General features: G+C 39.7%; 1 protein-coding gene across 2 annotated transcripts in view; it reads left to right on the forward strand.

Moving 5' to 3' along the window:
• Positions 1-15774, forward strand: part of mak (male germ cell-associated kinase) — a 116879-nt gene that overhangs the window by 80487 nt on the left and 20618 nt on the right. For both annotated transcript variants that reach the window (XM_051928981.1, XM_028790839.2), the window contains exons 10-11: positions 3176-3366; positions 12313-12455. In XM_051928981.1, coding sequence (XP_051784941.1) covers positions 3176-3366; positions 12313-12455 — 334 coding nt within the window. The remainder of the gene's footprint in view (positions 1-3175; positions 3367-12312; positions 12456-15774) is intronic.

Consider the following 15774-nt stretch of genomic DNA (forward strand, 5'->3'; position numbering starts at 1 on the left):
TTTTCGCGGCTTTCAGTGTAGTATTAGATAGATAGATAGATAGATACTTTATTAATCCCAATGGGAAATTCACTCGATAGGAAAAGAGTTGTTAAATAACTTGGGACCGGTATTCGGAGGATTGCCAAATATATATTCTTGTGAAGTACTATCATGGGGATATCATTGAACTATATAAAACTTAGAAAAATATTACCATTTAAATATAATAAAGTACTACCCTTTGCAGGGAATCTGTCCAATCATACTAGTTACGGAGAAAGGCCACTGAATTAGGCAAGTGTTAATCTGAAATGGCGTAGTTGTTAACAAAATCAAGGTTGTATTCTAAAACCTTTCTGGAATCAAAAGAGTTTAAGTCTCGGGGTTGTGTCTTACTCATTTCTTAAAACAAGACAAACCTAGAAAGTTTTGGTTCTTGAAATAAGAATTCATTGTCCTGCTATGCTCATCGCTGTAGTTGATAACAGGCTTTTCTGTCACAGTTGTGCTTTTTTTAAGTCGAAATTGTCTTGGAATTACACTTTTATATCTAAGTCAAATAGTTTAAGACCAGTTATCTTGAATTGAGCAAAATAATCTAGCAAGTATCATTGCAACTTGAGATATTTAATCTCTTGGGGCACAATATCTATAGGCCTATATATAATTCACTAAGTCCATGGCAAGCAAGGCCGAGCCTCGCCCACCAACAATTCACTAAGCAGCCGACCATGGCACACGCACTACAGAGCCAACAATTCGCGCGAGAGCGAAAGCATTTGCCAAGAACGTGTTCATTAATCAAGAACGAAAGTCGGAGGTTCGAAGAAGGTCACATACCGTCGTAGTTCCGACCGTAAACGATGCCGACTGGCGATCCGGTGGCGTTATTCCCATGACCTGCCGGGCAGCCCTTACTCACACTGGCATGCCTCCGCATAAAGTCAAACTTAAAATTGGTTCAGTCGTCATGCTTCTCAGAAACCTCATGCCAGCAAGAAGTCTCTGTAAAGGCACTAGACGGACTGTTCTCAGCATTCACCACAGTGTACTGGAGTGTAAAACAATCGCAGCTCCTACCTCACAAATTGTCCTTATTCCCCAGATTTCCCTGACTCCATCAGATTCAAATTTGCCTTTTACTTTTACACGTAATTTCCTGTTAGATTGGCCTTTGCAATGACAATTAATAAGGCGCAGGGACACACTTTCAAAACGCTATGCCTGTATCTGCCAAACCCAGTTGTCAGTCACGGACAATTGTGTTGCTCTCTCCAGAGTTCCATCTTTTCATTCACTCACAGTCGTATCCTCAAACCCACCCCATTTGGACAACTGTGTCGTTCAGGACGTGTTCACACATCAATACATAATTATGTGGCGTATGCTACGCCGCGGGTTGGCTAGTTAGATATATTACCTTAAAATAAGAAATTTTTACTTGTTAAGAAAAAATGTTTTGCAGTGTTCAGTTGGGTCGCATTGTGTACGGTTCTGTTTTGAGTGAATCTGGATGGAAGCTACAGGGTTGTCCTGGAGGGAAATGACACGCTTTGTATCAGTGTTAAGACATCGTCCACTAGGGGTCAGTCAACCTGACTCGGTGATTAGAGGAGAAGAGTACAAGGGATAGAGCCGACTGGAGGGGAGATGTGGGACGCTCAGTAGAGTGTTGAGCGGCTCAGCGGCTGGCTGCTTTAGTGGAGTCTAATTGACTCCGTTTAGTCCGTGGAGGCTTCTGATTTTTCTGAAAGCAGAGTCAGAGCCACACGGTTGTGAATCGTGGTAGGGCAGATTTCTGCCCTGGACTGAGGTTATTCACTTTGGGGTGAAGCCTTATTTTGTTTATCTTGCTTTTCTCACATGTTATTTTTGCATGTAACACTTTTCGACTGTTAGAATTATTTGGTGGATTATTTTACACTGTATATATTTGTGCATCAAATAAGACATCTTGCCTTTGTCACCCCTCATCCCGGTTGTCCCCCGAGCTACCAGCAGGGCACCAGCTCTTATAGGTGTCGTGTGACACAGTCCTTAATGAAAAAAACTGAAGTCTAGTTTACGGGAGAAGAGGCAAATGCGGTGTTAGAGGAAGGAGCAGAACGTTTCTCATAAGACTTAAAAAAGTGGACCTTTGACAAAAGTGCCCTCTCTTGCCCGAGCAGCTTGTCCCGTTCCTCAGTTGCCTGTCGTGCGTCTTGTCTGTTAATTTGTTTCCACTAAAAGCACTGGAGTGGAGTCAGGTAGCTCTTCTGATTGGTGGAGGTAAAAATGTGAGTGACAGGAACCAATGGGCCCAGCATTCCATGGGCTTGGAGAACATTCAAGAAGAGAAGTGGAGACTTTCAGAGGGCATAAAGAGGAGCCCATGGAGGACTTGTGGGTTATTCTTGGTGGGTCGTGGAGAGTGAAAGCGACAGCAGGAAGAAGCATTTAGCAGCTCTACGTTAAGGAGGGAGAACTGCGCGAGATTAGCAGTTGCCTCGTCGGCGGCACACGTTTGTTGTTTTATGAGGTGTATCTCGTGGACCATAACCATGAAAAAGGTTAACTAGCTCTTTAAGGCTTTTAAAGTACTGTTTGTTACATTGTTTAATAAACCCGCCTGTTGTTTGGTACTCGCAAACTTTGTGTCAAATGATCTCCATACCGTAGATTTAATCTGCCAAGCTATCGGTGACCTTCCTACCTTAATGTTTTTGCCAGTTTGAGTGGAAGAAAAGCCGCGATAACGAGCTTTGGTGGCTTACCACCTAAAATCAGATGAAAGCAATCGACAGAAACTGGCGGAGCCCGTTGGTTGTGATTGACGAGTTACAAGAGGCCTGAAATAAAGAACGCTGGCATTAAAATGGGCGTCTGGAAAAGTCCCATTATTAAGAAATGAGGCCATTTTGAAATAAACTCACAACAATTAAGTGTAAGGTAACTACACTATTAAACCAAAGTAGATTATTAACATTATATGTCATAATCATTTAGATAACCCTACTTATGTAATTTTTTTTACAGTTTAGTGACTCCTTTGTAGATATTGCTGTATATTTTCATGTAATTATTTCATATTTTCCATTGTGTTTGTTTCATTTTCACACAAACAATATTCCATTTGAAGCAGATCGTGGAAAAAAACAATGTTTGTTACTTTGCTTTATGCTCATTTTGTTTTGTTTTGTTATTTTCTAAACAGAAGCCAGCAGCCATCACGAACGAAAATGCCGTGGTGGGAATAAAGAGTGGCCGTCGACGGTGGGGCCAGTCGATGCTGAAGACGTCGGACAGCTGGGATGACTTTGATGAGTTTGATCTCGGCGTATCCTTCTCTAAAAAGCCCAGCATTGGATTTTTAAAAGAAAAGGGGACCAAGGAGCCCTTATTCCGGTAGGTTTGGGTTCTTTTTCCTTGGATTTTATTATACAGCCATTGACTCTTTTTTCTTGTATTTATTTTATTTTTTTATAAAATGTGTTTTCCCCTTTGTTTGCATTTTGATGACTCCATGTTTTCCTGCTTCTGCACTTGGTGCACATCACATGTGTAAGAACGACAAAAAAACCAAGAGAAAGGTTTGGGGGATCCACCCCGTGAAAGAAGGTTTGTATTATGACAGAGAAGTCACTTGAGACTGAGCCTAACATACGTTGGACTGACTATTGAGAGGAATATGGCAGTTTTATAGAGCGTTGGGGGGAAGAGGCGGGTCCTTGAGGACGGAAGCGGAAGTGATGAAAACTTGGGGGAGGATGGGAGTTCTCAGGAGGCGGGACCAGAAGTGTCGTTAGGTGGGTTTGGCTTCTGAGGATCTGCAGAAGAAGGAAGAGAGGTGTTAGGACATCCCATCAACCCCTGGTCCAGCATTATCACACTCTTAGTCAAGCCCACCAACTGCTTCCCAAGCACACGTGTGTGACACATGGAATGTGCAATTTTAAAAAAACTAGCACCGTCTCATTCACGTTCAGGTGTCGAGTGGATTTCGATGTCTGTTGCTTATCAACACGTCTCCCTTGGAGAGCACAGAACGGGAGTGAGGAGGACATCAAGCTGAGCTGTGCTTTCTGCTGATCAAAGTGGAGTCCTGCAGTTCTCCATTCTTGTTTACCTTGGTGTCAGAGTTTGGTGAAGTCTTTCATGTTAGTCACATGGACAAGTAAGAATTTCATTGTACTTTGTGCGTGTGACGGTACAACTACAGCCATTACGTTGTAGCGAGTTCCTCATAACGCAAGATGAATGACCCAGCACACACGAGAATCTCCTACTCTTAGGAAGACACTAATTATATCGGAACGGAACCAGACAGCACCTTATCCCCAATTTGATCCCCTTTGATGGAGGTGTCCTTTATATATATATATATATATATATATCTATACTAATAAAAGGCAAAGCCCTCACTCACTGACTGACTGACTCACTCATCACTAATTCTCCAACTTCCCGTGTAGGTGGAAGGCTGAAATTTGGCAGGCTCATTCCTTACAGCTTACTTACAAAAGTTAGGCAGGTTTCATTTCGAAATTCAAAGCGTAATGGTCATAACTGGAACATATTTTTTGTCCATACACTGTAATGGAGGAGGCGGAGTCACGTATCGCGTCATCACGCCTCCTACGTAATCACGTGAACTAAAAACAAGGAAGAGATTTACAGCACGAGTCAAACGCGGGAACGAAGGTAAATGACGTTAATTTTTGACTGTCTTTTAATACTGTGTAAGCATACATATTAACACATGTGCAATTAAACGTGTGCATTTACGGGGTGATTTCTCAGGCTTAAAAGCTCGCCTTTTATCAAACGCGGGAACAAAGGTAACTGACGTTGTTCACTGTCTTTTAATACTGTGTAACCATACATATTAACACATGTGCAATTAAACGTGTGCATTTACGGGGTGATTTCTCAGGCTTAAAAGCTCGCCTTTTACTAAAAAGGTAAATGCAAAACTATTTTCAATCAGTTTAATGAAACGCTCCCGTTAAGGATTGCAATAACATATTCGCGAGATAAAAGAACGAAGTAGGGGGAAATGACGGAAGAGCCGCAAACAGCGAAGAGCAAAAAATTAATTAAACAATTGAGAAGGGAGCGAGTGAAGCATTCAAGCATGTTCATAAGGGAAACAAAGCACGGTGTAAAACGTAAGTTTAAATTAAGTTTATAGAAACGCTCCCGCTGCGGATTGCAATAACATATTCGCGAGATAAAAGTTTAATGAGAAGACACGAGGTATAAACGAACCACACGCCGTGGCGCAACGTTAGGGGCAACAGTTTCAACCATTCTATGATCTGCTTCTCGCAACTGAAAGACGGCACATGGCGGATGTTAGCCGACTTGCTGACCGCAACATTAGGGGCTTCAACTCTGGCGCTGACGCCACATCTCAGTGCCAACACTTTCCAGACTCTACTTAAAAGACACGCCCTCCTCACTGGACAGTTAAAAACACCAATCAAACTAACGATGACATCAAGTATTACCCAATCAAAAGTAGGAAAGGAGGCATCTTCATAAAATGCGTGTGGGATGATTTGCATGAGATGCTGCTTTAAAAAAAATGATAAAAAAAATACGGGAGAAATCCCATCCAGTATTGATTCAAAACGGGACGCACAATTTCATTCTCAAATGCGGCACGATTCCGTATTTTAAAGGACGGGTGGCAACCCTACAGTGCCAGGTAACCACCCATACAATCAGATTGTGATTCAGACTAGGAATGCAATGAATGTAATTACCCCGATCTACATACAAGGCGAAAGTCTTGCAACATTCAAAGATGATGGTTTGGGATAAGTACACCATACAACATAAAAGAGCTTATGAAGCCTTGAACCGAAAAAAGCAACATCTCAGACATCGTAAAAAAAAAAATAGGAGGTAATGTCGTTTTACTCGCTGTAGATTTTATTCAAACATTACCAGTTATTCCACGAGAGAGACCAGCAGATGAACTCAACGCGTGTTTAAAATCCATGCTTCTCCCACGCTCGGTTATATGTCGCGTGTTCTCGGGTAGGTACACCAAAAAATGTATACATTTAAGCATATAATGGACAAACAAAAAATGAGGTATACCCGAGGGCACTGCAGTAGTACTTAATCTAACTTTACTTCTTAAATGTTAATGTTTTACTGTTTAATAATTTATACGCTTCTTATATGTTGTTCAAATTCTTTTATCAAAATACCAGTGACAGCGCAATGCACGATAACATGGAGTGAATACACCATACGCATCCGCCCACGGCCGCCCTGGTGTGCGCAGATAGGAGTTGATTCTACAATAAAATAAAATAAACATAAAAAGAGTAATACAATCATCACCCATAAAGCGGATAGTAGACGTGACGTACTATATGTGTACCAGATTTCAAGTCAATAGGTGAAACGGTTTGCGAGCTACAGGTGATTTAAAATCCTGGACAGACACACAAATTGCCACGGTAGCAAATTACAGAAGATTTTACTGTTTAATAATTTATATTTATATGAAATGTGCTTCTTATATATTACTTCATATTCTCATATGATAATGATGTTAATATTTATATTGATTTCTATGTTATTGAAACTGCATGTATGTGTGTATATGTATGTATATATATATATATATATACTAGCAAAATACCCGCGCTTCGCAGCAGAGAAGTAGTGTGTTAAACAGGTTATGAAAAAAAAAGGAAACATTTTAAAAATAACGTAACATGATTGTCAATGTAATTGTGTTGTCATTGTTATAAGTGTTGCTGTCTTTTTTATATATATATATATATATATTATATATAATATACACACACACATAAACATTTATATACATATACATATATATACATATCTACATATACACATATCTACATATATATACACACATACATAAACACACACATAAGACTTATTGACTGAAACGGGCTTTCACGAAAACAGTTAGGGCTTTGCTACAGGATACACCCTCCACAAGTTAACCAAGTAAAAATAAAATATATATTTCTGTTTTATTTAAACCTTTTAAGTTCATATGCATAGCCCCATTTGGCTGTTTAAATATTACTGAAGAAAGAAAAAAAAAATTAATCTCCTTAAAGAAAAAGAACATATCCATTTTACTTTTTTTGTATCTGTGTAGTAATATTTTAGTGTAAAAGAATAACCAGTATTTAAACCTTTTATGTTACTTTATACATTTATTTTACACAATGTTGAAAAATTAATAAGAAAGCTACATATTTTGGCAGCTGCTGCTTTCATTTTCAATGACATGAAAAAAGCTCTCCAAGAGAAAACGTCAATGAAGAAGAAACAGTTTGCACTATCTAAAAAGGAGAAACCCTCATTTATAAAAGTTTGCTGCAGATGACTTAACTGAAAATAAATGAATAGTTCCTATGTGTATAATACATATTTATCTATTTGACTTATGCCTTTATTCCACCAACTTACAACATCTGAAGTACAATTTGTTACATTACTTTTGTTTTTTGCAGCACAGGCAGGTGAAGTGACTTCCTCAGGGTCACACAGTGGTGTCAGTACCACGATTTGAACTGACAAGCTCCGGGTTTGCTGAAATATTACTGAAGAAAGAAAAAAAACGAAAATGGGCAAATAGGGCTATGCATACAAATGTCCATCCATCCATTATCCAACCTGCCATATCCTAAATACAGGAGCCAATAAGTAGATATGTATATATACAGTATATATATATATATATATATATATATATATATATATATATATATATATATATATATATAATGTGAATGTATGTATGTATATATCTATGTCTATATATATATATATATATATATATATATATATATATATATATATATATATATATGTAGATATGTAAATTTGTATATGTATATATATGTTTATGTGGATGTGTATATACGTATGTATATGTAGATATGTGTATATGTAGATATATATATATATATATGTTTATGTATATATATGTTTATGTGTGTGTGTGTGCATATTATATATATATAAAAGACAGCAACACTCATAACAATGACAACACAATTACATTGACAATCATGTTACGTTATTTTTAAAATGTTTCCTTTTCTTTTTCATAACCTCTTTAACACACTACTTTTCCGCTGCGAAGCACGGGTATTTTGCTAGTATTATATATATAAAGGAGAGTTGGGATCCGAGAGACTGTGTTTGTGTGTTTGTGGAGAGATGGAGACTTAAGGCGGGTGTTGGAGTCACGTGATCATCTTCCCTCCCATTCACCTCATTTCATTCACTTCATTTCGCTCCGAGCTGAGCTCCGCAGCTGGCGCGGTCTTGCTGTTCTTGATTTGCTTTTCACTTGGCCAAGTATACGTTGCATACTCAAGAGTAAGCTCAGCGCACAACTTGGTCATATTACAACCGGAGGGGCGAACTGACAACATGGTATACAAAGAGATCCTTAACAAATAATTATTGGTATAATTTCCCTCAGTTTATTATTTAAAATTTTAAAGCAGTACTTCGCCGCTGCGAAGCGCGGGTATTTTGCTATATATATATATATATATATATATATATATATATATATATATGTGAATGTATGTATGTATATATGTATGTCTATATTTATATATATATATATATATATGTAGATATGTAAATTTGTATATATATATATATATATATATGTATATGTGGATGTGTGTATGTATATATATATGTATATATGTTTATGTATATATATGGTTACATAACCTCTTTAACACACTACTTCTCCGCTGCAAAGCGTGGGTATTTTGCTATATGTATATATATATATATATATATATATATGTCTGTATGTGTATATACTGTATATATATTTATATATATATATATATATGTGTGTGTATGTATGTATGTGTGTATATGTATGTGTATATATATGTTGATATATGTATATATATGTGGATGTCTATATGTGTATATATATGTATATGTATATATGTAGATATGTGTATATGTAGATATGTATATAAGTATATATGTTTATGTATATATATGTTTACATAACCTCTTTAACACACTACTTCTCCGCTGCGAAGCGCGGGTATTTTGCTAGTATATATATATAACATAAATGAAATAACCACCCGAACAATTAAGTCAATTAAAGAAACAAGAATATTTATTATAAACACCCAAACAGAACTATAAACAACCTTAACGAATCCTACAAAAACCTCGAACAAGTAAACCGATACTAATTAATATGACCACCCCTTGAACCTCCTTTATAATGCTCTCCCTAGAAAGACATCGAAACAGAAAAGGAAACAAGACAAGAATATGACCACTTAGTGACAGCCCAAAAATATTCACAGACAAAACATACAAACACACACACACACATATATATATATACACAGTGTATCCTGAAAGTATTCACAGCGCATCACTTGTTCCACATTTTGTTATGTTACAGCCTTATTCCAAAATGGATTCAATTCATTTTTTTCCTCAGAATTCTACACACAACACCCCATAATGACAACGTGAAAAAAGTTTACTTGAGGTTTTTGCAAATTTATTAAAAATAAAAAAACTGAGAAAGCACATGTACATAAGTATTCACAGCCTTTGCTCAATACTTTGTCGATGCACCTTTGGCAGCAATTACAGCCTCAAGTCTTCTTGAATATGATGCCACAACCTTGGCCAGTTTGGCCCATTCCTCTTTGCAGCACCTCTCAAGCTCCATCAGGTTGGATGGGAAGCGTCGGTGCACAGCCATTTTAAGATCTCTCCAGAGATGTTCAATCGGATTCAAGTCTGGGCTCTGGCTGGGCCACTCAAGGACATTCACAGAGTTGTCCTGAAGCCACTCCTTTGATATCTTGGCTGTGTGCTTAGGGTCGTTGTCCTGCTGAAAGATGAACCGTCGCCCCAGTCTGAGGTCAAGAGCGCTCTGGAGCAGGTTTTCATCCAGGATGTCTCTGTACATTGCTGCAGTCATCTTTCCCTTTATCCTGACTAGTCCCCATCCCCACAGCATGATGCTGCCACCACCATGCTTCACTGTAGGGATGGTATTGGCCTGGTGATGAGTGGTGCCTGGTTTCCTCCAAACGTGACGCCTGGCATTCACACCAGAGAGTTCAATCTTTGTCTCATCAGACCAGAGAATTTTCTTTCTCGTGGTCTGAGAGTCCTTCAGGTGCCTTTTGGCAAACTCCAGGTGGGCTGTCATGTGCCTTTCACTAAGGAGTGGCTTCCATCTGGCCACTCTACCATACAGGCCTGACTGGTGAATTGCTGCAGAGATGGTTGTCCTTCTGGAAGGTTCTCCTCTCTCCACAGAGGACCTCTGGAGCTCTGACAGAGTGACCATCGGGTTCTTGGTCACCTCCCTGACTAAGGCCCTTCTCCCCCGATTGCTCAGTTTAGATGGCCGGCCAGCTCTAGGAAGAGTCCTGGTGGTTTTGAACTTCTTCCATGTCTGGATGATGGAGGTCACTGTGCTCATTGGGACCTTCAAAGCAGCAGAAATTTTTCTGTAACCTTCCCCTGATTTGTGCCTCGAGACAATCCTGTCTCAGAGGTCTACAGACAATTCCTTTGACTTCATGCTTGGTTTGTACTCTGATATGAACTGTCAACTGTGGGACCTTCTATAGACAGGTGTGTGCCTTTCCAAATCATGTCCAGTCAACTGAATTTACCACAGGTGGACTCCAATGAAGCTGCAGAAACATCTCAAGGATGATCAGGGGAAACAGGAGGCACCTGAGCTCAATTTTGAGCTTCATGGCAAAGGCTGTGAATACTTATGTACATGTGCTTTCTCAGTTTTTTTATTTTTAATAAATTTGCAAAAACCTCAAGTAAACTTTTTTCATGTTGTCATTATGGGGTGTTGTGTGTAGAATTCGGAGGAAAAAAATGAATTTAATCCATTTTGGAATAAGGCTGTAACCTAACAAGATGTGGAAAAAGTGATGAAGCGCTGGGAATACTTTCTGTATATACAGTACACACAAATATAAATTAGACATTCACTTCCTATGTATTCCCCAGTCCCTTTTATATCGACTTTGATTTGGCTTTGAATCCAACCAGGGTGGGAATTCCGCTGATAAATCCAGTGTACCAGTCAAGTATCCCACTGACTCGTTTGCTTTCTACAGATATAAAAGAAGCGTTCTCACCAGCTTGGAGATGACTCTTATCTTGAATGTTGAAGTCCGCCTCACCTGGGTGTTATGGCGTTAACGTCCCTCCATGGAAGACGCAGGCGTCACAAATAAAAGGCAAAGCCGTGCACTCCGATGACTTTCCCTGGTCAGCCAGCACTCTTTCTTTTTCTGTGCGCCCGAACCGATCTCGCTACGGAGCATTTCTTGCCTTACAGATTGCTTTCTTGCTAATCCTCTTTCCCTGCTCCTTCTCAATCCATTTTTCAAAATGCGCGCCTCCTTGTCCTTTTGAATTGGGTTCTCTCTCTTACGACACACACCAGCACGTTTATGCAGGGACCCACGGGCGTGGTTTGGCCCCCTGCTCCCCTTAAAGAGATATCCTTATAATACTCCCTCCCCTGTGGTGGGCTGGTGCCCTGCCTGGGGTTTGTTTCCTGCCTTGTGCCCTGTGTTGGCTGGGATTGGCTCCGGCAGACCCCCGTGACCCTGTAGTTGGGATGTAGCAGGTTGGATAATGGATGGATGGATGGATACTCACTCCCTCGGCCATATATTCTAAGGGTAAAAGGGGCAGAAACAAAGTGCATAAAATATGCAGCAACCGTTACAACGTTAAATACAAAAAACACGGATAAATTAATCATGGGAATTAAGGAGGTCCTACCAGCCAAAGACCTGCAAATGCATCCTCCAGTAAAGATGTCCAAAGTCAAGACTGAATAAGTGGTGCACCTCAGTCTTCATAGACATGGGTTATACCTACAATGGAGGAACAAGCTGACCCAAAGGTGACGGACTGGAAGAGAATTCTTAAACAGGCAGGGGACAAAACCAGAAGAGCAGAAGTACCAAAGCTCAAAAGTCAGAACGCATGCAAGGAAGGAGATAACACGGAGTGGGCCGACAGCCTTCTCCACAGTGGGGGCCCCCCGAGTCATTTTTTTAAAAGTTTGTGAGTCCTTTTCATAGACATGTGGCTCAACTCGATCAAGTTTCGATTCAAATGTTGATTCAAGAAGTACAAATTTGGATTTAAAGTCTGCTTCTTCTTTTAACAACAGCAGCATTCGTTTCTACAGCACATTTTTCATACAAAGGATGGAGCTCAAAGTGCTTTACAACACGTCAGAGTTATTTTTGTATTTATTTATTTATTTTCTCTTCCCACTAGGCCTGTCGAGCAAGCTGCCGTCGTTGCTCCTATCAATGGAAATGTAATTCCATCGAGTACAACGATCAACAGAATTGAGTCGGGACTTTCAAATTCCTCTTCGGCTAAGCAGCACTATTTACGACAGTCCCGGTACCTTCCTGGTAAGAACAATCATGTCATCTAAGAGTACACTTTTTATATTTTTATTTTACATTTTAAAAGAAACCTCTGGAGTGTTTTTCACTTGACTTTCTCATATACGTAGAGATTATATATTAACTAGCTGTGTAAGCCCGTGCTGTAAAAAGCCTCAGGGTCCTAGAAACTATTGAAATTGTCAGAAAAAAATTGAAATGTAGAGATGTCCGGTAATTGAAAGGATCTACTCTGGGCATCGCTCTCCTAGGAGGATCTGTTTTGCCGACATGCTCGCTTCTGTATTGGTGGCTAAGCGAGTGACTCTTTCTTCGGCGGTTTCGTTTTGCCGACGTGCTCGCCTTGCGTATCCTTACCCCAACTCCATCTCTCACTCCTGGGCCGGACAGACAGACACTTCCACGTGTAGACATTTATGTATGACTAGAGAAAGAGCCCGTTTCGACAACGTAAGATGAAACGGGCACAAGTGGAATAGTAATAAGTATAAGCACCACAGACCTGATATAGGTGTATTGAATGAATGCGTAATTAGGCCTCGAGCTGTAGTCGAAATCGCCTTTCAGGCCTCTAGAGCTTTAATCAAAGTCGCCTTTCTCTTTGAATTTTCGCAGCCGTAAATCCGCCGCCTGCCGCGATGTCGCTCTCGTAAGGTTTTTCGGGCAGCTGCACAGAAGGCGACTGTGCATTCGACTTCGAACAGATGTGAGTGAGTGAGTGAGTAGGCTGGTGAATTATATATAAGATTGTATGAATATGTCAACTAGTGAAACAAAACGTGTGAATATTCAAATTTCAAGTGTATTTGATAGTTCAGTATTTTCCTGATTAGATGCATTTCCAGTTATGGTGTTATTTTGTGTTTGTATTGTGTAATTTCTTTGCATAGTTGATAAGTTAAATAACCGCTAAAAATAATAATACATGTAACATAGTTAATAAACTGTTACTAAATAAGATGAATAATTAGATATTTCCCAAATTATGTATTATTCTTGCCCTGTCTTTAACTCTTTCATTCTGTTTATATGAACAATCAGAGCGTAAACGTGTATGCAACTGATTCATTTTCTTCTGCCTTTGTGATGCTGTTTGCTTTTAACTTATTTTCAAGTAAAAAAAATTAAATGTAGATAATAAGAAAAGTTCAGGTAATCCAAAAAATACAGAAAATGCGAAGAAATGTCAATTCATTTACAAACAGTACAAAATTGATGAAAGAATTTGTGGAATTAAACGTACGCACAAAGAAGTAAATGCGTAGCACAATTCAGAAAGATACCGTATGTAAATTTCAAAATTTTAAAGAATATCTATAATTAAAAATTACCTCTTACCAGAAAAAATGATAAAACAATGGATTTAATTGATTGTAATATAATTTATTAAACTAGTTCAAACAAGCACCACAATTACTGATAAAACAAATTTCTCTTCTTGACAAAATAACATGTAACGATGAAAAATAAACTTACCAGCTGTTAGTGTTCATATGTAGCAAATCATGTCTTCTACTTCTCCTTTCAGCTGCTCCCGTTAGGGGTCAGCACAGCGGATCATCTTTTTCCTTCTCTTCCTGTCCTCGTCGTCTTGCTTTGTCACCCCCATCACCTGCATGTCTTCTCTCACCACATCCATAAACCTTCTCTTAGGTCTTCCTCTTCTCCTCTTGCTTGGCAGCTCTATCCTTAGCACCCTTCTCTCAATAGTACCTCTCATCTCTCCTCTGCACATGTCCAAACCAACACCATCTTGCCTGTCTGACTCTGAGCTGACCCTCTGATGTCCTCATTTCTAATCCTGTCCATCCTTGTCACACCCAATGCCAATCTTAACATCTTTAACTCTGCCACCTCCAGCTCTGTCTCCCGTGCCACCGTCTCCAGCCCATATAACACAACTAGTCTCCTGTAGACCTTCCCTGTCACTCTTGCTGATACCCGCCTGTCACAGATAACTCCTGACACTCTTCTCTGCTCTTCTCCACCCTGCCTGCACACTCTTCTTCACCTCTCCTCCACAAACCCCGTTACCCTGTTCTGTTGATCTCAAGTACACAAATACTAACACTAAGTTGTGTAATTTTCCCGATGAATTAATAGCCTTTTGTGGAAATCAGAACCAGCACAATGAAGAACATGTCACAAACACAACTAAATCAGTACAAGTTCTGTATTTTAAGCACAAAACCAAAAAAAGCAGAAAGTAAATTTTAAAAAAAAACCACAGCTCAAAACAATTATGGAACACAATTTGCCTTAAGAAAGACAGTAACAAGTACCGTATAAACTCGCGTTTCTGTTCTCCCGCTGATAAGTCGGGGCTTGATTTTACTGTATAATTTCCAGTATTTTATAATGTCGGTCGTATAAGTTAAATGCAGAAAACTCACACTGTTGGTCCAAGAGATTACGACATGCTAACACCCAACTGAGAGGGTAACCACAGAGCACACGGCCTTTTATTCCTTTGCATTGTGCCTACGTGACTACACGGTAATACTCGCACCATTCCAAAGAGATGTTTGCACTGTTTTGTGTTTTTTGTATCTCACCCCCTCATACATCCATCCATCCATTTTCCAACCCGCTGAATCCGAACACAGGGTCACGGGGGTCTGCTGGAGCCAATCCCAGCCAACACAGGGCACAAGGCAGGGAACCGCAGGACAAACACACACACACACCAGGGCCAAGTTAGAATGGCCAATCCACCTAACCTGCATGTCTTTGGACTGTGGGAGGAAACCCATGCAGACACGGGGAGAACATGCAAACTCCACACAGGGTGGACCCGGGAAGCGAACCCGGGTATCTCCTAACTGCGAGGCAGCAGCACTACCACTGCGCCACCGTGCCGCCCCTCCCCCTCATACACCTTTATCATAAGAGCATCCCTTATCTATGATGGAGCGTTCAATCAGAAGAAAATATGAAGCTGGTTTTCAGTTAAAAGCATTGAAGTAGCGAAAGAAATTGGTAACTGCGCTTCTGCGACTAAATTCGATTCGTCTGAGAAACTGATGTGAGATTGGAGGAGGCGAGAAGATGTAAAAAAAAATCAAAAAAAGTGTCGTATTTTTGAACAGGCGTATAATTCAGGGTCTGATTTTATGATCAGTTTTTCGGGTTTCAAGACCCGACTTATGCACAACAGTACTGTGTACGGTATCTATATGTCAAAATGTGATCATTTGCTTCAACAATATCACAAAATCAGCTGTCAAGAAAACGCATTGAATTGTCGTCAGTCAATCAAAGTGGTGCGGTCACTTCTAGAAAATCCCCAGTTCTGGGTAAAAAAAGGTAAACACAAATTTGATGC

Source organism: Erpetoichthys calabaricus, chromosome 6 (genome assembly GCF_900747795.2).
Source record: "Erpetoichthys calabaricus chromosome 6, fErpCal1.3, whole genome shotgun sequence".
NCBI classification, from domain to species: domain Eukaryota; kingdom Metazoa; phylum Chordata; class Cladistia; order Polypteriformes; family Polypteridae; genus Erpetoichthys; species Erpetoichthys calabaricus.